Source organism: Clytia hemisphaerica, unplaced genomic scaffold (assembly GCF_902728285.1).
Source record: "Clytia hemisphaerica strain Z4C2 unplaced genomic scaffold, Clytia hemisphaerica genome assembly, whole genome shotgun sequence".
Taxonomy (NCBI): domain Eukaryota; kingdom Metazoa; phylum Cnidaria; class Hydrozoa; order Leptothecata; family Clytiidae; genus Clytia; species Clytia hemisphaerica.
Genome location: NW_027104529.1, coordinates 896,266 through 923,858, shown reverse-complemented (window position 1 = coordinate 923,858; position 27,593 = coordinate 896,266). Strand labels below are relative to the sequence as shown.

The 27,593-nt window shown below is 36.2% G+C and overlaps 3 protein-coding genes across 3 annotated transcripts; 1 reads left to right on the top strand and 2 right to left on the bottom strand.

Moving 5' to 3' along the window:
• The first annotated feature begins 820 nt into the window (after positions 1-820).
• On the top strand, positions 821-14,598 carry LOC136822175 (ATP-binding cassette sub-family F member 3-like). The gene is made up of 15 exons (XM_067078417.1): positions 821-951; positions 5,382-5,526; positions 8,649-8,799; positions 8,998-9,419; positions 9,625-9,675; positions 10,124-10,160; positions 10,267-10,313; positions 10,580-10,976; positions 11,519-11,595; positions 11,757-11,850; positions 12,101-12,270; positions 12,778-12,869; positions 13,453-13,585; positions 13,910-13,997; positions 14,366-14,598. Exons 1-15 carry the CDS (start codon positions 861-863, stop codon positions 14,522-14,524), a joined length of 2,154 nt encoding a protein of 717 aa, XP_066934518.1. The 5' UTR covers positions 821-860; the 3' UTR covers positions 14,525-14,598.
• Positions 14,599-15,198: 600 nt separating this feature from the next.
• On the bottom strand, positions 15,199-18,044 carry LOC136822202 (acidic mammalian chitinase-like). The gene is made up of 3 exons (XM_067078445.1): positions 17,787-18,044; positions 17,509-17,662; positions 15,199-17,228 (listed from the first exon to the last, which is right to left on the bottom strand). Exons 1-3 carry the CDS (start codon positions 18,042-18,044, stop codon positions 15,199-15,201), a joined length of 2,442 nt encoding a protein of 813 aa, XP_066934546.1.
• A 776-nt stretch (positions 18,045-18,820) lies between these two features.
• Positions 18,821-26,593, bottom strand: LOC136822174 (uncharacterized). The gene is made up of 5 exons (XM_067078416.1): positions 26,139-26,593; positions 20,926-21,154; positions 20,498-20,644; positions 20,058-20,175; positions 18,821-19,403 (listed from the first exon to the last, which is right to left on the bottom strand). Exons 1-5 carry the CDS (start codon positions 26,199-26,201, stop codon positions 19,205-19,207), a joined length of 756 nt encoding a protein of 251 aa, XP_066934517.1. The 5' UTR covers positions 26,202-26,593; the 3' UTR covers positions 18,821-19,204.
• Between the last annotated feature and the right edge of the window lie 1,000 nt (positions 26,594-27,593).

The window sequence follows — 27,593 nt, the reverse complement described above, 5'->3', positions numbered from 1 at the left end:
TACCAAAGAGATTGACTTCCAGCCCTTCGGGCTTATACTTCATTGCATCAAACCTATTAACCCCCAGCCCGGGTCTAACTGTCTAAAGCTTATAAAGCCAGACGATCTCAATCCCGGGGGGGGGGGTACTAGGGTTGCGAGCTGACGGGGGGGTGCCGCCCGACTTTCGAACTTTGGACCCTTACCGGGACTAAAAAGGAGAAAATAAAGGAAAATTTTGCGAATATTGCGACAACCCCCAAACAACTGTAGATTTCTAGTTTCAAGAAAAGGTGGCGTCTGTACTATTTCTTTTGCTGTCAGAAAGCGAGTCATAGACTTAGCGGGACAAATTTGACCAATTTTGACCAAATTTCGATCGTTCAGGGGGGTAAAAAGTTGAAATTTTCCTATTTTTCCGACCCTTAGTGGGACTGAAATTTGATTTTCTGATTTTTCCGACCCTTAGCGGGACTTTGGAAGTCCAAAAAAGGTACCCTTCTTAAGGGCGGCACATACCGTACCCTCCATTTGCCTAAGTACCCCCCCCCCCCCCGGACCCCCCCCCGGATCTCAATCGAACGGAATCGACGATCAAACCAGTCGAACCAAATCGAACGCAAGGTCGATTGCGTTCGATTTGGTTCGATTGGTTCGATTGTCGATTCCGTTCGATTGAGATCGTCTGGATAAAGGTCTATATAAAGGTTTTAAAAGATAGCTCCAATGGGGCTTTAAAATTCAGAGAATCCTTCTTTTTTCGTTCTTCGTGCTTCGCAAAATAATCCGAATGACTTCAAATCGGGGTAAATCGGGCTAATTGACGTGTTTTTAGCAATCCGATCAAAGAGCAGAAAATTTCTCACATTTTCACTTTCAAGATGTCTGACGATGGAGTTGAAGCCAGGGTCCAGGGCTTCCTCCACAAGAAGTTTCCAGGTATTGACGAAGATCTCCTAAACTATGTTGTAGGTAAGCACTTGAATATTTCCTAATAATAGAATTCAAACATATAGTAGGTACGGTCTTGTCTGGCTGTAAGTTTTTATGTCATATATCATCATGCATGCATAGTCATAGATAGCCATTCCGGGTTTGCTTGTTTTTTATTTGACGCTTATCAAAATCTTTAATTTTAGGTCAAACTTTGACAGACAATTGTTCTTTGTTTAGTTGAGCTATAAAATTAATTATTTTTGAGTAATTTAGAGCTTTCTTTTAGCTTTCCAACCATATATAATATTCAGGTGTAATATTCTACACTTTTGTCTAAAAATTTGTTTCAACTAAGGCCATTTTTAGAAAAATTAGATCCGCGGGACACAAAAAATTTCACAACTCATCTTTGATTTCAAAGCGCTGCGGAGGAAAAAATGTTCAGACAGTGAAACTTTCCATATTTATCAGAAAATACCTGAGAAATCCAATGGTGCTACTCTCTCTGAAATTAATTCTTTCATTAAAGTTATTATTTTTTACTTTTCATACTTTGGCAAGCATTTTCAGCCTGAACATGAGGACTAGAATTATAGAGAGTGATACCACTGAAAAAATTGACCCTTTTTTAGGGTCACTCACATATCGATTCTTCCCACGACTAACGTCAAATTGACGCGAAGGGGTGGGTGGGTTAGAGTCTTTGACGCTAAGAAATTTCCCCAGAAATATCGATTTTTAATACGTTTATTCCGTGACAAATGTTACTTTCCACATTTCTTTTCCTATTTTTACATACCTAAATATTTGTTCGCTCGCTATTTTACAAAAATTTTAACCGAAACAAACGGCCCGATGTTTACGTCTCGAGTTTCTTTGTTCAGACGGTCTGCACGGCCCTTGAATTTCGCCGACGGTCGGTCTATTTTTTGTGAAATGCGGCTTTTCTGTTGATTTTGATTATGGAGATAATTAATTCCGGCAACTTTCTGAAAAAAGTTTGGAAATTATCTCCATTATTTTTTAAATGTAAACTGCGTGAGCAAGCCGTAGCGAATTTAAAGATGGCTGACGAAACAACGATGAAAGTGAAGGAGAAAATTTTCATCGATTTTTGATAATTTTTGAACTTTGACGTTTATAAGAGGTGGGGTGGGGGGTTTTCAAATTAGCGTCAATTTGACGTTAGTCGTGGGAAGAATCGATATGTGAGTGACCCCTTAGCCTAAAACAGTTATTTATATGCCATGGGGAATTTTTCCTCTGCAGCGCTTTGAATACAAAGATAGGTAGGTTCAGCAATTTTTAACTTTCGCTTTATAACGTTTTTATTTTATTTTGCAATGCAATGTCTTTTTTTTCAAAAAAATGTCTTTTCATTTCTTCCTTGAAGTGTTAGCAAGCCATTACAAAAAGAATTTGATAGAAGTCTGCAGTCAAAAGGAAGATATCTGGAATATCTTGACTCAATACAAAAGCTTGAATTTTCAATTTTCGCAGCATATTTCGGTGCCATTTTATATGCCATTTCTGGGCTAAATTGTCAACCTCAAATGTCTAAAAAGGTGCTATTTTAGCGGAACCAAAATCTCAATATCTCTGGAACCGCTTATCATTAGGAGGTGTATGACCCCTCATTTTTTTTCTTTTTTGAAGCTCTACAAGATGAACTAGGTTTGATTGCCACCAGAACAGTTTCAATTTGACCCTGGAATGGCTATCATAGATGATAATGACACCATCATCATAGAGGATTTTTGATTTTGGAGGGATTTTTTGTGTGTTAGATGTGGCACCGTGCCACAGAGTGAGAGTGTATAATGCCAAATTTCCTAGGTATAATGGAGGTGATCAAAATTTTGACATGATACCTGATTTTCTATTTTCCATTTTCTGTTTTTCTTGCTTTTTTCTTCTTGATATGTTGATATGTTGATGCAGTTTCATAATTTCCAAGTGTCCTGCATACACATACGCAAATCTACCTTGTCCGCGCTGTACGCCTGCATCCCTTGTGTGTCTTGCATTTTCAAATATTTATTTGCTTACGCTCAAAGTTACGCAAAAAGGACAAAATACAACCAATGGGCCATTCCAGAAAATTTTCGTTACCCCTGTCAGAGAACGTACATTTTCAAATTTTTTCCAGCCTCAGAAATATTTTGTTTGTTGGAAATTCCGATGAAAATTCATGTACTTTTGCAAAATGTGTTGGGGAGGAAATTCCACTATTTTTTACCGTTTTTATTCAATTGCCTTGGAAATTCATACATTTTCTTCCCTCGCCTTGGAAATTTTGAATTTTGGTGAAAACTTTTGCCCTCGGAAATTCCGTGTTGTCCACCCCCTGTTACAGACATTCTGGAATGACCCAATAACATCACATCAGGGCCAGTATGGATTCCACGAAGATATTTTTCCGTACAGCAAGCCTCATGCCAAGCAAAATTTCTTTTGTACCAACATTTAATTTTACAATAAGGGTGCAAGATGGGAAAAGAGGCGCATGCGCCAACATGATTAATAAATTGACACGAGCGTAAGCGAGCGAAAGCAAATTTAGCCAAATGAAAGCTAAAAATCGATGGATTATGGAGTCATTCACGCCGAGCTGGAATTATTACTTTACGCCAACTGAAAATCAAACAATCTTTGTAAGTACCCTTACGCCAATGCGCCAAAAACGTTTCAGTTGTACGCCGAAGATCTTCAGCGTTAGTTACACAAAATCCATACTGGCATGAGGAAGATGATTGATTAATGATAAAAAAAGTAAAATATTATACGTTTTTGTAATTTTCCCATCAAATCACTTTTTGAAATTTTTCTTAGGGGGCTAGCCCCCTTAGAACCCCCAACTCAATATTGCGCTCACTTTGCTCGCACCTTATCCCACATTCAATATTTTCAAGACTTGGCAACTACCTTAAGTTGGTCTAATGTCGACATCCCTCTTCTAATTTTGTTACTCTTCTTTAGAGATAGGAATAATAAAAAGGTCGGAATCACTGATTGAAACTAATTTTCTTTGAGTCCATAAGTGATTCCAAGTTTCCTATTATTTCTATCTTTAAAGAAGAATGTCGAAATTAGAAGAGGGATGTTGACATTAGACCAACTTACAGTATGCAGTTTTTGTGATTTTTTTTATATGACAAAAAAGAATTGTCATGTTGCCTAATCACAAAAATCTCCAATCACTGCTGCCATCTTGTTTCACTTTAAATGTGGTGTTTTAAAATTCCTCAGCTACATATTTTTTACGGAAAAGGTTTTTTCCAGGTTCTTTTAATCCCGAGAACTAAGTGAGAGTGCATAGTGGGCAGAGGGGTATCAAGCCCCCCCCCTTCAAAATGGCAATTCCCTCTTTTAGCTCAACCCCCTCTTAAGAATGAAAATTCCTTGACCCCCCCCCCACCCCCTCTTTTTTCGACCTTTTATGAAACCTTTTACAAACTGTTACAAAAGCAGCTGTCTTGCAAAGGTTGAAAAAGCAACATACTCCATCAAGAGTTTTTGCTTCATTCAAATGAATGGAAATATAATAATTGTTGAGAAATCTCAAAATGAATCTTTTGCAAATCGCCAAATCTTCCAAGCCCCCCTTAAAAATTAACCCCCCTCTTTTTGTCCAAGCCACCCCTTTTATTTGAAATTTTCACAAGCTTCTCTTCTTTTAAATTCAGTAAAATTCTCAAACCCCCTTTTTTCAAGGGGTGCCCACTATGGAGTGGTTCCTCTTGCTTATTTTCCTTTCCACATTGAGCCAGAGTTTCTGAATATGAATTCTGAATAGAAGAAAACCTAAGAATAAAGCAATAGTATTCTGCTAATTAAAACCTAAATATTTCCAGGGAGTTTTATTTATTTTGTATTACAATGATTAAAAAGCCTATATAAAGCACCAAGAAAAAAACCCAACATAGAGAATTTTCGTAATACCTTGAATCATCAGAAATTTTGCCTTCTCAAAGCAAAACAACAAAAATCAATCTCACTAAAGCAAAACATTGTGCCTACAGGATTTGGTTATTTCACATTTAAAATATCCAAGTCAGAAAAATCTTTAAAATGATAAAATTTGCAAAAAAACGAGGTTCTTTAGGTAATAGATCAATTGCTCTGTGTGTTGAAGCAGTTGACTAAGAAATGATTTTTTAATTATTTGTGATTGTTAATGTTATAAAGATTGTTTTCTCCAAAAATGAAAATGTTCCTTGGCTTGAAGAATATTTCTGAAAATCAGTGATTTGTAGGGTGTGGGGTAACAAATCTATAGTTTCTGTAACTACCTATCATTCCCTTTTTTGTAGACTAGTAATATATACCCCGTTTTAACATTTTGGTGTGATAGAGTATGTTTCTTTAAAGAAACAGGTTTGATACTCCTTCAAATCGGTCTCAACCATTCTCAGCTTTGTGTTTCATATTTAAGTCCATGATTATATTTGTCATCATTGTTTTAGATGTCACCAAGACAAGTGCTGAAGATTTTGAAGATGCAGAGGAAATATATGACGCAGTTGGTGGGGTTCTTCACGAAGCTACAGAAAATGACGATGAAGATGAGATCAAAGAAATCTGCAATGGGATTATGAACCTTATCAAAGGGTAAGACAATACAAAAATCTTTATATGATCTGATCTGATTTTTAAACTTTTACATCACTTTTGTGGGCTTGTAAGTTTGATTAGAAAATTCTGAGCTTACCTTATTTCCTCACTGTGGTCTACATAGATTGATCAGAGAAAAGAAAGATGAGAATGCAAAAATATGTTAGCTTATCAGTATCTCATGGTAAATGCAGGAATTTTCTCAATGAAAATTTGTATAAGATAGGAAAATATATAAGGTTTTGTGCAAGGAAAATATCAAATTAGATCAATTACAGTGTAACCAAATGTTTTTCTCTACTTTCCTTAAGGTGTATATTGTACATTCTCTTTGAAGAAATTTATTATTGTTCCCTATTGTTATATTTTGCTGAATAAACAAAAAATTATTTTTTCCTCTTTCTGACCAATCTTGCTCCACTTTCGTGTCAATTCAATGTGAAAAAGCTTGTAAATTAAAGTCGATAAGAAAACAAACTATATCAATCTTATTTAAAAACAAAACCTTTAAAGATCTCTAAGAAAAACGCCAAATAATGTATTCTTCAAGGAAAGTACATGATTTAACTTATTATTCAAGGACAATTTGGAAGAACATAAGGAAAATATAGAATAACATCATTCTCAAGAAAAGTGAAGAATAGCGTATTCTTTAAGGAAAATAAAGGATAGTGTATTCTATAAATAAAATAAAATAAAAATGATAAAAAATCAACTAGTTTGAGTAAAGAAAACGATTTAAGTTAATTTTATACTCAAAGTTTCATGCCATCATAAAATTAACTTAAATTGTTTTCTTTACTGAAACTAGTATTAAAGCTCTGTTATCATTAACATTGAGCACTGTTATTGGTTTTGGCTAACACAAAGGATAAAAAAATCAAGTAAAATGTGACTTCTCAAGCGATTTGGAGTACACAAAAGACCGATCGGCCCAAAGCGGGTAAAATACCGGTCTTAAAGCGGCCGAAGTAAAATCTTTAGCGGCCTATTGTTCGTGAAGATCGGCCTCCAAGCGGGCGAGAGAATTTTTGAAAGGTCCACTTGAGGCCACTCTTTTAGCGGCCCTTTTTGAGCAAGAGACTTCCAAGCGGCGTCTGGAGCGGTCGAAAGTCCGGTCCAAAAAAAGTCTGGTTCTAAAAAACTACTCAATCCCCAAAAGTACAATCTTTTTCAAAAAGTAGAATTGAGGAGACGTCAATAACGTTTAGCATTTTAAAATCTTTCGATATGAGCCATATAATATGATTAAGATATGTTGAAAAAGTGTATCCATAGTAAAATTATCTATCTTGTATCGATAAGGAAGAGACGCTCGTGAAAATTACGAAGAAAGCGAATTGATAAAACTAAGCATAAAAGACACCCGTGAAAATTACGAAGAAAGCGAGTTGATAAAACTAGGCATAAGAGACGATCGTGAGAATTACGGAGGGAGCGAGTTGATAAAACTAAGCATAACAGACACATTTAAACGCTACAAAAAAATCAAATTCAGAAAATTAAGCATGAGAGATGCTTGTGAAAGCAATGTAGGAAACGAGTTTTATATTTGTTGACTATTCTTGTTAAAACATACAAAGAAAAACAAGTTGGTTAAAGTATGCATAAGAAACTCTAGTGAAATTTATGAAGAAAACAACTATGCTTTTGTTGCAAATAGAAATAGATCAGCTCAATAAAAGTTCTGGCTAAGAGAAAAATGAGACTAAGTAAAAGTAAGTATATAAGTATATAAGTAAAGAAATCAATAGCGGCCATCGGGACGAAGCGTACCGGGCATTGGACCGCTCGGGCCCCTTTAGCGGCCTCAAAGTCTCTTTGTTATAGGTCGCTTTTCATGATCGGCCATGCAACGGCCTCTTTCGATATTTGAACGGCCTTAGCGGTAAAAAGACCAGTCCAATAGAGGCTATAGAGGAACGGTCATTAGACCGATCGGACTTTTGTGTACTCCAAATCGCTTGGGGAGTCACAAATGTGGTGCAACCTATTCTTTAAAGAAAATTATTGGTCAATGTATTCTTCAAGGAAAATGTTGGATAATTTATTCTTCAAGGAATTTTCAGGATTGCAATATTCTTTAGGATCACAATATTCTTTAGGATCATGCAGGGCAAGGTGTTCTTTAAGGATAATTAAGGATAACACATTCTTCAAGGAAAAGCGAGGGTAGTGTATTCTTTAAGGAAAATATACCATAATGTATTCTTTAATGAAAATATAGGTCAACGTATTCTTTAAGGAAAATCTAGGGCAATGTATTCTTTAAGGAAAATCTAGGTCAACGTATTCTTTAAGGAAAATATAGGTCAACGTATTTTTTAAGGAAAATATAGGTCAACGTATTCTTTAAGGAAAATATAGGTCAACGTATTCTTCAAGGAAAATCTAGGTCAACGTATTCTTCAAGGAAAATCTAGGGCAATGTATTCTTTAAGGAAAATCTAGGGCAATATATTCTTTAAGGAAAGGAAAATCTAGGGCAATGTATTCTTCAAGGAAAATCTAGGGCAATGTATTCTTTAAGGAAAATCTAGGGCAATGTATTCTTTAAGGAAATTAAAGATCATTGTATTCTTCAAGGAAAGTGTGGGATAATTTATTTTTCAAGGAAAATTGAGGGTAGTGTATTCTTTAAAGGAAAATTGAGGGTAGTGTATTATTATAGGAAATATACCATGGCGTATTGTTTAAAGAAAGTATAGGTCAACGTATTCTTTAAGGATTATTTGGACAATGTATTTTTTAAGGAAAATCTAGGAATGTAATTGTCACGGATAATGTTAGATAGATCAAGCATTCTTCCAAAAAAATACATGATAAAATATTTTTTGGGGAAAATTTAGGATAAAGTATTCTTCAAGGAAAATTATCTCTTCTTGGATAATGTTTTACAAAGGCTGACGCATATCCTTGGTTGGTAGTTTAGAATGGTTTGCAAAATTTTTGTTTCATACACTTCAAGTTCCAAAGATTACACACATCTTTATCCTAATGTTTTCAACGTAAATAGCTCCGAGCTTTCATCAAACACTTTTGGTGGAGAGAAGAATTAGAATTGATAAAATGTGTATATAATGTATAATATGTATACAAACATCACACATTTTCCTTAGTGGTGAGGAGGAGAAACCACAACAACAAGTTAATGGGAAGCGAATTCTGGATGCACCAATCCACATAGGAGATCGAGCAAAGAAAGATGATGAACATCAAGTTGAACAGAATAGTATATGGATGAAACAAAATGTAGAAGATACTACCCTGGTAAATTTCGCTCTCAATATTTTATCAAAATACTTTGAGTTTCTCTCATCCCTCTCATTTTATAGCAAGCATCGTTATATTTCTTAATATCTTCATATTTTAGCTTCAACACAAGATGTATATACACATTCTGGAAATACCCATGTACATTTTGCTCTCAGCACCATATATTAATTCTTCAAAATCTTCCTTTCATAGAAAACAGTCGATTTGAAGAAACTGGAAAGAGCAGAGGCTAAACAGAAACAAAAACTTGAGAGACGTGACAAAGACGATAAGGATGACGAATCTTCCGCTGGACCCACAACCAACCAAGTCATCCAAAAGAAGGATATGAAACAAGAACTATTAGGAGGGAAAGTTGTTGATATACGAATTGAAAATTTTGATCTTGCATATGGCAGTAAAGTATTACTTCAAAACTGTAATTTGGTCATGGCCTTTGGTCGAAGATACGGTTTTGTGGGTCGAAATGGAATGGGAAAGACAACATTGTTAAGGGCTATTTCGAAACGTGAATTGTATATTCCGTCACATGTCACAGTACTTCATGTAGAGCAAGAAGTTGTGGGGGATGAGACGCTTGCAACTGACAGCGTACTTGAGGCCGACACTGTCAGGTAAATGTTTTATTTATATAATGAATGTATTTGTTTATTGAAAATTTGAAGATTCAATTTTTGCTAAGCTTCGGTGCTAAGTACTCTATATCATTTACAAATAGTTTAGAACCAAAGTCACATAATGTTAGATATGTGTAAACATGTTTTTTGCTTAAATCACTGAAGTCAACGGTTTTATTTAAAAATCTCTCATTGATTTCAGATTCAACCTTTTAAAAGAAGAAGAAGAATTATCAGCACTTGTCAATGAAGGGTCAGTAAAATCAGTGCTTTTATTCAATCCTTTTTATTAACATATTACTGTTCTAATGTTTGCAACGTGTCAATCTTTGTATTTGACTGATGTCGATGCTGGCACATCCACTGACCTTTATATATCCCTGGACCAAGCAATATCCGCCATCTCTGATTGGAGTTTTTTTGGAATTGGTACCCGAGAAGAAGACATTACAATGTTAAAAATTAACGTCTAACGCCGCTACATCACCAAAAGAATTTGAGAAAAAGTAGACCTAGCGCTCTCGATGCATTTACACCGCTATCGAGTAGTGCCGCCATTAGGGTACCACTTTTCAAAAAACTCCGATCAAAGATTTTGCTTGGCTGGGATTGAGAAGCTTGGTCCAGGGTATATAAAGGTCAGTGGGCACATCCGATCGTCTGTGAAATGTTAAAATAAATATAAAATTATTCTTTTTCAGGAAATCAACAGATACAACTACCGCCCGTCTATCAGAGGTAATAAATAACTTAACACAAGCTTTACTTTGCCTTTGACTATATTGGTTATCAGAATTTAATCTTTAACCTTGCCAAATACATCAAAATCTACTACCTTTTTCAGATCTACGCAAAGCTTGCAGATATAGAAGCAGACAAGGCACCGGCTAGGTATTAATAACTTTCAGTTTGCAAAGATATGAGACTCCCAGCATTCTAAAGATAATTTCAATTTCTTAAAAACAATCTAACTTTTGTGTGATATTTGTTGTCTCCATTTCTGTGCAGATTTTACTATAATCTTGAAAAGCAGTTTAATTAGAGTCGTATCATAGTTTGAAAATGAACAGGGAAACTTTTTCTTCAAAAGTTTCTTATATTTTTGAAGCAAAAAAGTAATTTATTAACTGGAAACTTTTTCTATAATTCTCATCCAGGGCAGCCATGATTTTGGACGGTCTTGGTTTCACACCAGAGATGCAGAAAATGAAAACAAAAGAATTTTCTGGTGGTTGGAGAATGAGATTAGCTTTAGCTAGAGCTTTGTCTACAAAACCTGACTTGTTATTACTTGATGAACCGACGAACATGTTGGACGTTAAAGCCATTCTATGGCTAGAAAATTATTTACAAACATGGCCCACGACCATTTTTGTTGTTTCTCACGACAGAATGTTTTTAGATGCAGTGTCAACAGACATTATATTTTTACACTCTAAAATGTTAGACTGTTATAAAGGCAACTACACTCAGTTTGTAATTACTAAAGATGAGAAATTGAAAAATCAACAGCGTGAATATGAAGCTCAAAAACAATATAGAGATCACTTGCAGGTTGGCTTATTTGTCTTGATTGAAGAAGAATAGTTTTCCCATTATAGCTCCATGAGTTTCTATTTTTCTAATTATATTTGATTATTATCCGACGCGCGTAAATAGCGACATTTGATTGGCTTCTTTGCTGTCCAATATTTTTGAATATATAGCTTCCATGGAGGCTACATATTTCAAAAATTGACGTCATACAACAAGTTCAATGACAATTGAGCATCTTCTTTTTGACGTTACGTCACAAAATAAAAATAAGAATTTCGAGAAGACTACCACAAGAAACCAGATTTCCGAGCTTATAAATTGGAATTATGTTTGAAAACGAGAAATCTTTTAGCGATGAACGGATAATAAACCATTTATTTGGACGCAGTCTCATCCAATATGAAAAATATTGGGCTACGAGAAAATATATTGGACTCGGCGAAGCCTCGTCCAATATCTTTTTACGAACGCCCAATATTTTTGCATATTGGATTCGACTTTGTCCAATAACTGCTTATTATTTATTTGTCGATGAATATCTTCTTTATTTCACTTGCTAGGCGTACGTTGACAGGTGGCGAGTCAATGCTAACAGAGCTGCCCAAGCACAAAGTAAATTGAAAATTCTAGAAAAATTGTAAGTTGAAAATTACTTTAATATTTACATTCCAATCATGTCTTTAATTTTGTTTTTGCCGTGTGTAACGTTCGTATTCCGTCTTTATTGTGTCAACAAACTATTTGGTTCTTTTTCTTTATTTGTTGAATTTATCTATCTTTTACACGTCAATTTTACAGGCCAGACTTGAAACCAGTAGAAATCGAACCAGAAGTTGTTTTACGTTTACCAGAAACTGATCGAGTCAACGCAACTATGCTACGGTTGGATGAGGTAAAATCGTTTTTAATAGATAAAATTTATGTCCGTGTACTTGTCATAACTCGTCTAATTTTCGTTTCTGCAATGTTTACATATTTTGAAGTATTTACAATGACCATCGCAATTTCAGTGAATCAAATAAAAATATCCTTCCTAGCAGCTATATACATACACAATGTGGTCAATCTATTGACCTTAGTATGAAAGTTACCTCTTTGCCAAATATAAATCAGAGTTCTAAACAATGTCTTTCTTCTCTTAGTTTAGCTTCTCATACGATGGCAAAAAGAATATATTTGAAAAGACAGATTTGAACGCAAATATGGATGCGCGGATAGCTGTCATTGGGGAGAATGGTTCTGGAAAAACTACACTTTTGAAAATCTTACTCGGTGAACTTGAAGTAACTGGAGGTGTACGGCATGTTCACAGGTTAATAGATTTCATTTTCTTGTTCGTTTCAGTATTGCAACTTATTGCAGCGGAGACGGTTAAATTTTGATTCGTGAGGACGAATTGAGGACGACAGTAAAAAAGCATTTTTTACCGTATTCCAAACCGTTTTAGTCACTCCGCCGACCCAAAAAGGGCAAGTACATAAACTCGCTATTATGACATCCTCAAAGCCCCGAAGATGGTTAGAATTACATAGAATGCAGAGGAGTCCAGCCCCCAGCATATTTCAGAGTGGCTAAGGAAAATAGCCCCCCGCAAAACTTTACAAACGTAGCCTCCACCTTCACAAAGCAAAATATCGAAGAAACTTTGCATGCAAATTCTCAATAAATTTATTTTTTAACAAGCTAGTCCCCAGTATTTTTTAAATTTAAAAATAAAAAAAGCCCCAAATCAAGGGAAAATGGTTTAGCCTCCTCCCTGGTGTATTCTATGAATTATCCTAACTATTTTATTTTAATTTCTTTCCAATTTCTTTTTCAGAGCAATGCGGGTCGGTTATTTTAGCCAGCATCACGTGGACGCTTTATCTTTAAAACAAACAAGTTTAGAATTCTTCAAAAAACGATTCCCAGGTATACATAAAGAATCCAGCAGTTTGATATAATTTCAGGAGAGTTCTATAATATTGTGTCACAAATCAGGGTTGCCACGTCTGCCGAAAATGTCTGGAAATAGTATACCTGTCTGGAAAAAGTCTGGAAATAGAGAAACATAATACTGTTTTCGCTGTTTCACTGTTAACTTTATTATCTTTGTTAAAGACAACCTTAGAATTTTGGTTTTTGCACGTTTTTTTACTTGTATATACTTTGTCACTTACAAAAAAGTCCGGAAAATATTGGTATTTATACCTAAAGTCTGGAAAAATTTGGCGATTTTAAGCAAAAATATCTGGAAAAAATTGAGATTTTTGGGCAAAAGTCTGGAATTTTGAAAGTTTCCTACCCATGGCAACCCTGCAAATGGTGTCATCCATTGCATAAATCAATTTTGTGGAAATTTCGAAGGTTGCATGAAAACTCATAATCATGCGATTGAATAATCCCTCATTTTAGACTTTCGTTTTTTGTTATTTTTGGAACAATATCTTGAAGTTTGAATAGTAAAATTGAGAGGGGCAACGGATGTACTAATTCTTCACTTAACTTATTTCAGGAAAATTGGACGTTGAATACAGAAGTCATCTCGGAAAATATGGTGTGACGGGTGACCTTGCAATGCGACCTATATCGAGTTTATCCGGAGGTCAAAAAAGTCGAGTTGCTTTCGCCTTAATGACATGGCATGAGTAAGTCCTATTGAGCTTCGACTCGGGAGTCTCTAAATTACGATCAAAATAGCATGAATTCCTTTAAATTATAAAATTATAAATCTTGTTAAAGTAATATGACCCCATAATCATTTTCAGCAATGATATTTCTATTCTTGAAACATTACCAAATGCTATGTAAAGTAACGAGCTATATTTAGGTTTTTTCACCTTATCACAATTTTTGCATGTACATTGAATCATATTTGATTTAACACGTATTGATCTAATGAGATCTCAGTTAGTGGATACTATCTCCACTTCTTACGTTTGAAATCATATTTTCTTTGATTTTTCATTCAGACCAAACTTCTTCATTCTTGATGAACCTACCAATCATTTGGATATCGAAACGGTGGAAGCCCTCGGAAAAGCACTACAGAAATTCAATGTAAGAACTTTTTTCTCTTACTCCATCATTGAACTTACTGCTGCTTAGGTTATAAGCTACAGTCTTTTGCAAAATATGATGATACACCTTGCAAATCTACAATAATTCAGACTCCCGTCCCGAAAAAAAATTTGGTGTAATAGCAGCTCATTTCAAAGAACAACATTGATTTAGGGAAAGGGAGAAGCTTTTCTTTTTGATTGTAGATGTAAGAGGTTCAATCCCCTTGAAAAATATAGGAATTGAGTTTCTCTTGAGAGATAGCACAAGAAATTAATTTTTCCTTTAAAAATACATGAAGTTCACACAGAAAAGCATAATAAAAATATTTCCTCTAAGTAAACTAATTTTTCCTCGTTTATTTATAGGGCGGAGTCATCCTAGTATCTCACAACGAACAACTCATACAAATGATCGCGCAAGAGACTTGGTTGTGCGGAGAAAAGACTGTCAAACGAATCGATGGAGGTTTCCAAGCCTACAAAAAGACTTTAGAGGAAGAGTTTAAACGGATTAATGCAATATGAAAATGTTGAGGAAAGTAGGAGAGAGAGAGAGAGAGAAATTACAAAATAATAGATTTCTAATTTTTGTATTAAAATTTCTTGTTTGTTCATTACTCCTCATCTTTCCTACTCCTGATCTGTTACTAAAAGTACCTTAGGAGTGCCAGAAATCCGAACTAATACTTTAACATGTGCTTTTATAGAGGATTTTTAGGTTTTACCAAAGTTACGTAACTTATGGAAAATCGCTATTATGGAAGCAAAAGTTTGAAGCTGAAGACGAGACTACTTATGCAAATTGAACGTTTGCTTTGATGGCTTAATTTACGTAACTTAGTAAACTTGAAAAACCTCTATATCTTTGTCAAATCTTCATTTGGAATTAAGGGATGTTTCGGCGATTAACATAAGGTATAGATATAATATCATAAAGTTTCTTTCGCAATATAATAAAGGTAAAAAGTTATTAAAATTTCCCAAATAAATGAATACTGTTCAAATAGTAAATTTTTCGATATACATTAGATGCCTCTAACATCAAAAGCTGTAATTCACAATTGTATAATATTTCGTTTATTTACAGGATAACCATAAAATTTGAGCTAAGTTTATGAGAATCATAAAAATTATATGACCTATTTGGAGACTGTCTTTATTGTCCATATTTTATGGTTCAAAGTTTTGTGTCTTTATTTTCACTGACAACAGCAGTAGAGGGTCGTACAAGAAGGATCAACGATACAAGTATTCATACACCATTTGTGCATTCCTGCACTCGTTTTAAACGGACCATCCTCATTCAACCAACATTCAGTTCGATCTAAGAGTTCTGGCATCTCACATTCTCCTGATGGCTGCTCAGTTGTTGTTGTTGTGGTTGATTTAGTTGTAGTAGTTGTTGGTTTGGTCATGGTTGTTGTTGTCGTGGTGCTTGTCGGTTGTGTTGTAGTAGTCGTTGGTTTGGTCGTGGTTGTTGTGCTGTCTGTTGTCATATCTTTTTCCTCACAGCAACAAAGTTCTTCACAGCACTTGGGGTCGGTCTCACAACCAGCGCGACAAAATTGATCAATTTCTTTGAATTCTGCAAGAATACCATTTGGGTTAGATTTGCAGTTTTTACGTTTCCCGTAGGCTGGAAGGAAACATGTGTTGGGAGGCTGCTGAGTGGTTGTTGTAGAGCTCTCTGTTGGTTGAGTGGTAGTTGTTGTACGTTGTGTCGTTGGTTTCGTAGATGACTTGGTCGTGCTGGAGGTTGTTGTAGGGGAAATTGTCGTCGTCGTCGTTGTAGTAGTTGTTGTGGGAGTCGTTGAACCTTTACAGCAACACATTTGTTCATTGCAACTCGGGTCGGTTTTACAACTCGTGGCACACCATGGTCCGATAGCTGGGTTATTTCCCCATGGGCCTTCTTTGTTGAGCCAGCATTCTTTTCGGTCGCTTACAGGAGGCATTTGACAACCTCCTAAAGGTTGTGTGGTTGTCGTGCTTGAGGTTGGTGGTGGAAGGGTCGGTTTTGGTGTTTCTTTTGTTGTTGAAGTGCTCTGTGTTGTTGATTTGGTAGTGGAGCTTCGTGTAGTGCTTTGGGTGGTTGATTTCGTTGTGGACTGAGTTGTGGTCGTTGTTGTTGGAGAAATAAGCGGTGAAGTTGTTGTTGTTGTCGGTATAGTCGTTGTGGTTGTAGTTGTTGTGGGAGTCGTTGAACCTTTACAGCAACACATTTGTTTATTGCAACTCGGGTCGGTTTTACAACTCGTGGCACACCATTGTTCAATAGATGGTTGTTTTCCCCAAGGACCGTCTTTATTGAGCCAGCATTCTTTTCGTTCACTTACTGGAGGCATTTGGCAACCTCCTGAAGGAAGGGAAGTCGTCGTAGTGGAGGTAGAAACTGGTGGGCGAACTGTAGACTTTGTCGTTGTTGATGTTGTTGTAGGTTTGATTCCTCCGCAATCGGAAAAATCTTGACATGATGAAAAGACTGGTGCATTTTCTTCCAATAAAGCGCGATTTGCTGCCTTTATGATTGGATATTTCTCACCTCCACATGATCCAGTAAAATCATCCAAATCAAGCGCCCAAAACATGATTCCTCCTAAACCCATGTCTTTCACAATATTGTTGACTTTGTACACGACGCTTTCTTCATCATCAAAACCAACCCAAACGCCATTCGCTACTCCGTGTGGTGCTCGAGCCTCGCTATTCCCAGTGCAAACTTTACTGGTCCAGGCGCTGTTACAAATTTCGTAATACGCTTTGAAGCCAGCTTCACCTGTGTACGGTCCTGGTGTGCCAGGTGCAATAAAAGGTGCTCCAACGCCATTGTTGCATTTGTCTGATAGAGTAAAAGTTCGGCCGTATGGTGCCAGTCCCAGGACTAATTTATCAGGGTCCATACCTGAGGCGAGCCATATTTCGACGGAGCTAATTACATTGAGTGGGCTGTTTGAATTCATATTGGTGTGGTGGCCAGTCGAAGGTCCCCAGCTTCCATACAAATCATAAGCCATTAAGTTGATGAAATCCAACTCCTTAGAGATTGGTAATATTTCATACGCCCCTTGGACGGTTGAGGGACCAGCAGCAACAGCGGCTGTAAGGAGAAGTCCTCTTGATGAATATTCTGCTTTGAGGATTTGGCAGAACTCTGTGAATCTTTGTTTATCTTCTGGTGGACTTCCTCTGTGTCCGGGGTATTCCCAATCCAAATCAAGTCCGTCGAATTCTAAAGAAAAGAAACTATCAGTTACACTGTTGTATGTATTCAATTCATGAAGTTAAGTCTCTGGTAGATACATGGCAAGTACTTAGTTGTGAACCCGAGATGTTTAGACTGTATCCAAATAACGCACGACGACAAGATGCATAATGTTGAAACTCCGTTCAACTATTTTTATCAAAGTGGCTAACCCAGGCTAACCACCCATGCACATAGACCTCGATTGAAAACGTCAGCGTTGTGGTCTACTGCGCGAAATCATCGCGCGAACGTGAGAGAAACTCACCATGCAACTGCAAGTAGTCAGCGGAGCGAATGGCGAATACCATCATGTCATCAATGTCGGACACCAATTTTGAGAACGTTTCTGATCCAAAGTTCCAACCTCCGATCGCCAATAACGTTTTTAATTGTGGATCCTTATGCTTCAAACTGTTGACCTGGATGCGTTTGAGAGAAATATTAAGTTGTTATAGATCATAATGCATTGTTGAAGCTATCATAATTTTTTTCTGGATTTGTTCGTCTCCAACCGATTGATTTTAGAAAAAAAACTGTACTTACCCCAGGATAGCCTAGCTGCAGATCGTTCCACTCATAAGGATGCAAATAAAAACCATCTGTATCTTCCAGAACATTCGCAAATGCGTAAATAATGTGTGTACATAAACCGGTTTCATAATCCGATGGAAAGTATTTTCCGATTCCATTCCGATATTGAGCCCAGTTGGTGTAGTAACAAACCCGTCTATCGGAGGCTTGCGCACGTACAAGACTGATCCATATTATTGCTGTAAAACAGACCAAGATTGAGACCTTCATCTTAAATCACCGTTGTATCTCTGTTCTGGCCTTATGTATATCCTTCCTTGTAAACCCAGTCAACCCACTTTATATCTAATCTGAACAGCACTACGAAGGAATGTTTCATTCACCATATTGCCACACATAAACGCAAATTACTCCCTCCTTCGTAGAGTTTCATCGTAGATGTCCATAGAGGACCATAGAGGCACGTACGTACGTTAGTGGGTGTCTTGTGTTTGTATTGAAGGATAATTAAGTCCCTACAGGATAAGCTTATCCTTTGAAAGGAGATGTTAATTACCATGGTTGGGTTCTCGTTTTTGTCCATTGACTTCAGTATGGAGTTTTTCAAAAGTTCCTCGTTTGATCCGTTAATGTCAAAGGTTTTTCTTGTACCCATTGTTTGGTAAGTATCGTTATTGGAAGGACTTTGTTAAAACTCCAACTAGCAATCGTGAAAGAGAACTCACTGGGGTGCTACATGGGTATAAAGAACGCCTACCCATCATGCAGTTATTGTCAAGAAGTTTTTTCTACCCAGAAGTTTGTAATCACTTCCTAATTAGGTTAATTGGGTGGATGAAGGCTTTCTAAAGGTGATTAAATCCATGTGGAGCCTAATTAGTCCTCACGCACAGTTATTCTCTCAAAAGAATGAATATGCTATGAACTAATTTGAGACTGAGGTGTATTTTAGTAAAATAAGACGGACTAGGTCACGCTTAATCGACCACTCCTTCATTTGTTTTCAACGCTGATGATGACGATGGAGACTGTAAGATATGTATGTCTTTAATAAAGAATTTGTATGAGTCAGTATTCTGAAAACGAATAGAATTTTTACAAAAGCTACATGTAGTTATAAAATGAAAAAAATAAACGCTACTTTCAAGGAACTTCTTGTTTCGTACAACTATAATATACTCCCATACTTTATTGTACCTACATACTTTATTGTACATATTTGAAGTATTTTTAATTCACCTGTTTAAGATTTCGGTCCATCACCATTTATGTTATGAAAGTTGGAATTATCTGGATGCACGCTCAGCCAGCAGGGAGTTTCAATGTCTCTTTAGATCATTCATCCAAATATCATATTTATCATCTCTGATGGATAATTATTTGCTGCAACAATAGAAAAATCCATGCTGGTGCACTATACACCATCGACACTATAGATGTCCGTTATTATTTTCATTTCCGTTTTCTAGAAATCCTGTATTATGGTCTTTCCGAAGTTGTCTATTTTCTAACAGTTTGAAGTGTATTCCTCGTTCGTTGTAATTATCTTCGATGCATTTTGTGTAGTAGCATAAATAGCTGTTGATCCAGACCAAACCGACTGTCGGCCAGGCTAAAATATACACGTATCTAGAAAGAAAAGGAAAAGGAGATACGGCGAGATTAGATTTGTTGAGGCTGTAAGGTATTCAGATTTGTTAATTTATATTGCAAATCGTGTTTTGATTAATTCAATCTTCTAATCATAACTGTCAATCAAAGTACTCATCTGTCAATCAAAACTCATACGTCAATCAAAGAAAGCTTCTGTCAATCAAATGCACATGTCATCATTAAAACTGATGTTTCTTTTCTCTTCAACGGAAAAAGTTTGTTGTTTTTTGAGAAGAATATGAACAATGAATGATATTTTCACATACTCTTAGGTTCCAAATAAACAGGGGGGTTCGAATAAACGGGGGGGTTGGAAATTGTACTTCTGAAAACCCCAAAATAAGGTAAATATAGGCTAAAATCAGGCTTTCAAGAGCAAAATAAGGGGCCTTCTCTTTGACACCTGAAAATATTCTTAAAATTAATAAACGGGGGGATCCTAATAAGGTCCGGGGGGTTGGAAAAGCGGGGGGGGGCTGTTTATTTGGAACCTAAGAGTACGTTATTTATAAAAAGATTCTATTTCTTCCCATGAAAAACTCTATATATATATTGGAAAACCTCACTTATTCGACCTTTCATAAGTCTCTGAAAAATCAAGGAAAAGAGTGAGAATCAATTAAAACTCACCCTAATTTTTCTTCTATGTCAGTTTCTTCTGTCCAGTCCATGAGAACGCGAGCGTCTTCTGCGAACGCAAATTCGAACTCAATGTCGAACAAGACCAATGCAACAAAGGATAACGCACCTAGATGGTATGATAATAAACGAGTTCCTCATATGCCTCTTATCCTCAAAAATGACCTCAATAGAAATCATCAATGTCTGCCTCGCTATGGGGTAATTCAATATTCAATTCAAGAAAGACTGCTTTCTATCATTTTGTAAATCTGATCTAGTAAATAGTAAATCTATTTTATATTTTTTTGATCTGAAGATGGCGCCTCAACCTTAACCACCTACCACCTTCTTTTTCAGGAAATCAGAATTCCTCAAATTAACCGGAAATTTGCCTCAAATATACTGTTGCATTGTTTTCTTTACGACAAATAATGTTGTTAATCTCTTACCTGCTATTAGAAATCCATATGAGAAGATTGGCCATGGCTTTTTATATTTGTCAGATTTGAACGTGGTGAGTGCAATCATGGCTATTAGATTGACCAATTGAATGATTGCACCAGTCAGCATCATGTACCGAAATGCTTGAAACCACACTGAAAATTTAAAATCATCGAGAATTCTGTTCATCCCCTAATTTATAACTTCTTCAGTTCAGAAAATAGATTTTTCAAATACTTAGCTTGTGAGGGAAAGCCTGGTGATATAATCGCAGCTCAAATCCTGACTTCTTTTGATTTAATATTTACTAAGAAAATTAATTTTTATGAAGTTGGATTCGTATGAGAGAGAGGCTGCCGTTTCCAAAAGCGAGATTGATGTTGATTTCTGGTGATTTCTTATTCCCATATTTTTTTTTTAAAAAATTTGTACTTACTATCTTCTTCAGCGTCTTGGTAAAACTTTGTGAAACATTGAATAATGGGCGGATCATCGAAGTCAAATTTACAGATCTGCCAAACACCAAATTCTAAAGCACGTTCGCCCACAGATTCGATTTTCCATGGTTGTAACACCAATGATAAATATGTTAAGATCAACGTTAGCAATGTGAAGAGGATTGTAAAAGAACGGAAAAATACGAGTCGAACTGTTCCAACTGGAGGCTGAAATGCAGAATATCAAAATGTTTTGTCGGAATAGGTAAGGGGAAACCGTAAAGTGCATGTATCTGATATATTGTCTTTACAAAACTGTAGTCCCTTACAAGGCTCTCCCTCTCCGTGGTTCGGCCTATTTTTGGCGTTACTCCCGGTACAGTATGAGTTAAGCGTGATGCTTGATTGACCCAGTGATTGACTAGGCTTTATATCTAAACACCAGAGAGGGTGCGTGCAGCCAAGTGTTTGACTAGAGAATTGTTTTGGTTTGATGGGGTGAAAAGACATTTTTTCGGCGTGATGTAGCCTAGTAAACCACGTCGCTGTAGTTCAATGTAGCTTACGCTTGCATAGAAATTTTTAAAGATATACTTCCTCTATAAGAAGCTGGAGTATACAGAAGCCTAGTTTGCAATGGGCTCGCTACGTTCACTGAATACATACAACTAGTGGCTTTCCAAACCACTCTCACGCGGCAAGCACTTTTCCCGCATTCCTGGTACACGGAAAGTTTATCTTTTTTTTCTTTTTTCTTTTTTCATCATTAATTTCTTGATCTCCAAAAGTATATTGGTTCTTCCTACAAGAAGTTGAAATATTTTATGTATATGTAATGTTTATAAATGTATATAAAATTCTACGATTCAAACTGATACGAAGTGAACAGCTAAGTCAGTAATTATCTGATATTTCAATGGCGGATTGGCGGCCGCTCACTCTAAAGCTCTAAGGAGTGGGCCAATTTCCCATCGGAGATATTGATAGTCAGCCTTTGATACCGCAATCTCAGTCGGGTTAACCTACCCTTGCGTGTAAACCTAAAATTATTTCGACTGACCCGCCAATCCCTACCCTGAGTATCAGAGGTTGAGTTTTCAAAGAATATATCCCGGGGGGTACTACCCTTGTTGACCGACGGGGGTGCTCCGCTGAGGTTCGAAAAATGGACCCTACGTGGGACTCGAAATTTGCGAAAAAAGTGACCCTGAATGGGACTGAAATTCCAAAATTTTCTACTTTTTCCCCAAATTTTCCAAAAAAAGGCACCCTACGAGGGACTGATTTTTCTATTTTGGTGTTTTTGCGACCCTACCTGGGACTCGTGGAGGTTAGAAAAGGTACCCTGACCAGCGGAGCATCCCCGTAACCCATCTTGCCCTAGTACCCCCCCCCCCCCCGGGGAATATATCAACCTCTGAAGACCAATAATAGAAATTCTATCGCGCATGTGTCAATCTAATCACTCTAGAAATAATCAAAGATGAAAAGAGCAAATATTACCATATTAATGTCTAGCAGACTGTATTGCAGTTTGTAGTTTACTATTTACGAATTCCCCAGAAACCTCCAAGTGTAATTGAAATGAGTTTCTCTCGAAAGAAATCTTTTACATGATTCCCAAATGTATAACAGTAATTACTAAACTATCAATTATTGAAATGTTACTTTAATTGAATCGAAATGATAGACAGACTTTATGTTACGATTCTCTATCACTGACTCTTTTTAAAAAGCATTGATGACATTTTTGAGTTGTGTTTTCAACTATGGGAATAAAAATATCAACTTTGAACTTCATCCAAGATCTTGGATGGTGGTCGGCACAGGTCAATATATGATATCGGCCTGTGCTCACGGTAGCCAATCCCCAAAAACGAAGGCGTGGTTACCGAGCCTCCCGCTGCAAAATCCTTGACGCGGTTTGCAAAACTCCGTAATCTAAACCTTTCAGATACCATTAGCTGACCCGATGAAATTTCTGCACCTGGGTGTCAGATAAAAGGAAAGGCAGACGCTTGCTAGTCTAAGCGTAACGGTGTGATCGGGGTCACCGAGGGGTCACCGCTTATGTCCACTAGAGTATGGGGTCTCTATTATTGTCCTCTAAATTCTCGTGTACCTTCACACTAGCTGTTTTATGTGTTTTATATTCGTAGTCGCTTTGTTGAAAGGCTCAGAAATTTGTCGTTCTTTTTAAAATTCGACGTTATTTTTTAATGTTGCGAAGTAGGCACTTTCTCGCCCTCCTTGCCGGGCCTGTAGATTTTGTTCTACCTTATAGTCTTATAACTTTATATCACATTTTGTGCCTGAAAGAAATAAAAAGTTTTGAAGTTTGATAAGAGATGTCCAGGACCTTATGATGTTAAAGAGTCGAAACTGCAAAAATTCAAGAAATTTCTAAAATGTTGTCGACAGCGCCATGAACCTCGTTTAAAAGATATCGACGTATTTAGACATGAACATTTGAAAACTAAATCTAATTTTTTATAAGTACTGAACTGTAAAGAAAATTATGAAATTCTTCAAATTCTGTTTCGTTATTTCATTGTCGCTGTTTCTTGACTGATGCGTTTGTTATAAAATATTGCTTTGAATAAAAGCTTCGTTCGACTGTCTTGTCCGGGCTACCGTACACCACCTATTCACAAGCGCTATCCCACTACTGCTCACTGCGAGAACTTTTGCCTGCTGCGTTTCCGCCCTGGGCCTGTACGTTCTTCATTATCGAACCTGGTGTATCTTGCATTCCTGCATGATAACCATGTTGACACTGAGCTTAGTGTGGACGCCTGATCGACATAGACAACTGCACGATAGTGGTCCCGAACTCAAGCCGTCCGAGAGTTTCGCCTCCTAGTAGCTGGATTACAGATGCACGCCACGACACCCGGCGAGAAAAATGGAAGAAAATTGGCTTTTTATTATCATTCCAAACAAATTAAACAAAAAGCTATTGAGATCAAATTAAATATTAATCGTTTTGAGGTTTTTTGAAGTGATATTTGATACCAAATGTTTGATTTGTTCAGTAAGATGTTTTGAAAGAAAATGAGGTTTTTTCTCTCAAAAAATGTATTACACTCAAGTGTTTTCACTGCAAATAACTACTCACGCGAGCATGATTTTATCGATTTTGCTTGCAAAAACCAAACAGCAAAGTTATTGAGTATAAAAAATTTATTTCTATATGGGCAAAAGACTTTCAGCTTTCGTTCCGAAGAAATATTTACAGCATTTTCCACTAAATCATATTCCGACCTGTGACGACCAATCGAGAATCTACTAAAAGTACACATTTCATTTCCTCGAAAAATACACACAAATTATTGTGTTTTTCATTGAAAAATATTCGAATTATGTTCCTTCAACAATTCACACTGAGTATTTTCTTTTAAAGCTCAAACAGCACTGAAATTTGTTTTTCCTCGAAAAATACACACCAAGCATTTTCTTTTTATATTTTTTTCCTTTGAAAATACACACGAAGTATTTTCCTTTGAAAATTCACTAATTCTTTTCATAGATTTTTCTTAAAAATTAGGACCTATTATTTTTCCTTTAACAGCACAAAAACTACTTTCCTTGTGGAAAGAACGCAAATTGCTTCCTTCAAAATACACAACGAATAATTTTTCATAAAAAATACATATTTATTTCTTTGCCAGAATTATTTCTTTGAAAAAAAAAAAACTATAGTTGGGGCCGGGCAAACCAGTCCAACATTTCATCCAACATGATTTTCCAATGTTGGATGTTGTAGAGGTCTGCCATTTAGACTACTGTTATCTAGGTTGTGACATTAATATTAGCCCAGAAACCTCTGGCGACGAAAACTCGTTTTCTAAATCCAATCTTTCGGATTTTTATGATGGCGATGGCTTCAACAGCAAATTTGGTCGCCAGGAGAGCATAGTTTTCTGTGTACGTATTTTTATTGGGTTAGAAATCTCAATAAAGTATTTCTTTTATTAGGCGTAATGAATTTTGGGAATTATCTATACCACGTCAATCAAGAAACAAAGAATGTTCCAGAGTATAGCAGAAAAGAATCAGAGTCAGATTTTTTGACTAGTTTACTTAACTGCAGCGTGATGACAGCGTTGTCTTCGAGACCCTAATTCGTTGGTGTATCAATCTCTCGCAATCACTAGGCTCAAAGGTTAGCGGGAATCTGTTGTATTGATAAGCATCCCTGTGTTACAGTCCCGCTGGGGCCCCAGCTCCACTGGAAAATTTGGCAAAAATTTTGTCCCCGGTGGGAAAAATACCCTTGAATTTCAGCCCCACTGAGAAATTGACTTTGATTTCATCCACATTCGAAATTCATTGTTTATAGAAATAGCACTCCAAAACCATCGCCACTGGATTTTTTAATCTTGGAACAATAGATTTTTTATCCCCATTGAGATTTCAATCGAAACTTTTACGCCCGATGTAGGAAAAAGTTTCACCAGGGCTGTGAGACAGGGGTGTTGATAAGTTTTAACGGAAATCTTTATATTATGTAATGGTCATCAGTTAAAGTTCTAAAGTTACGGAAATGATTGGAAAGAATTTCTACAAGAAACAGATGTATTTAACAGTGGTCTGATTTAATGATACTTTCCAATTACTTTTAACGAGTTGGCTGGATCTAACTTAATAGCTTTTGATAGCATGCCTTCTACACTTGAAATTTATTAATTGTTTAGAGATGTATCGATCACGAGCTTTTCGATGAGTTTTTCTAAGGATGAATTATATTGATGGTTTTCTAATTATCCTTCTCATTACATTAACAGATCGAAAATGCACTTTGAATAGCCTGAATAATGTTTCTGGAATTTTTGTATGTGATTCAAGGATGCGTGAGAATAGCTTTAGATCAACTAAATGTTGCGCGTCCGTCTTTTCACCTACATATCTCAAATTCACAAATTCACAATGGATGAAAACCTTGCAAGTGGGTTCATACCTAAATTTCCTCAACCCGTGGCTCATCAATCTTTACTCTCAGTTTCCTCCTCGTAAATTCCAGATTTACTCTCGCCCCGAAAATTGCATGCACAATTTTATCTAGTACAGTACAACTGCAACTGTAGTATTCCCAACTGTGACCAATTTTCCTCAGGGAATTTTGATCGTTTCACGGGTCATTTCAGTGAAACATACGTTTTTCCGATTAGCAAAATAAGCCTTAAAAAGACTGAGTTTATTAAATGGTTACCTTCACCGGATAAGCTATCCTTCCACAAATATGATACAACATCTCACTATCTGATGTACCCATCTTGTAGAAAATATTCTGCACAAACGGCTCCCAATAAAAATAAAAAGCCTCCAAAACAACGAAATATAATTTTACAATATAAATGCCATCCTTCCACTTATACGCGCCAGAGTGCTGTTGCCAAAAATATGCGTAGACTACTCAATGCTATTAAGGACCACTTAAAGATTGAAGTGAGCGTGATAAATCGACTAAACGAATTGCTTCTCCTCGTTTTGCCGTGGTTTTGTATAATTATTTCACATGTAATGTATAAAAATTGTATGGAGATCCGCTACAAAGGAAATGACATACATATAAAGATCTCAGCCAGTTAACAACTTGATCACTTGTGTTTAACAACTGAAAATGTTGGTCTCACTCGCAATGACATTAGCATGAGTTCTTTTACTAACTGACATTCGCCCTTTTGTCTCTTTTATACCCTATCATGTAATACTTCAACATTTTTTCTCAAATATAAAAAAACTCCAGCAAATAGGCTTAATGAAACATTTTTTTCAAAATTTTTTACCTATAATACGATTAGTATACTATATAATTAGGTCGACGTTGCGCAGAACGAAGTATATGTAACAAAGTAATAACGCGAGGCTATGTTCGTTTTATACACGTTTTTTATAAGAACAAACTATATAGGAACATAAGGCTGCGATGGCCAAAATGTCAAAAACAAGTTAAGGAGATTTTAAGGCTTCCCAGATTCTAGAACACCGAATTTCACAAATATTCAAGAAATTGCGAAAATAAGAACATGTTAAGAACATTTCTAGGCTTAAAACTCAGAAAGTGAAGAACATCCCAAGGCTTTTGTTTTAAGTTTTTTGATATTCTTATAAAAAACGTGTAGCGCGTCTATACGATGTCCCCCTATGCTTAACTAACAAAATCTCTTAAAACACACATAACTGAGTATTAAGCTTTAGCTGGGTTTAAATTCAAATTTAAATGCAAGTTTATCTTTCTAAACGCATTGTGCTGATTTATCAACACTGACTTGTCTACATCGCTACAATGTTCATAAAAGATGGTCACACTAAAAATGAGATATCTTAAAGATTTCTTCGTATTTTATTTTGGGTAGTGCAACCATGTTCTGATTTGATAAAACCATTTGATATGCATTCTTTCTTCATAAATTTCGTTTTAGACAAGATAAGATATTTAGCATTTTAATTCCAATTCAAATCCTGTTTGCAACTACTTGCTTTTCTCTTATGTCATTATGCACCGCTTCTTGGGATAGTGTAGTTTGAGTCAAATTCAAAACTTTATTATGTCTTAAGAGGCCCCTTTCAATTCACGCAATCACGCAAAGTTTTTTCCCAAATTCACGCATTCATGCAATGTATTTTCACAATTCACGCAGACAAAGCTTTCCAATTCACGCTT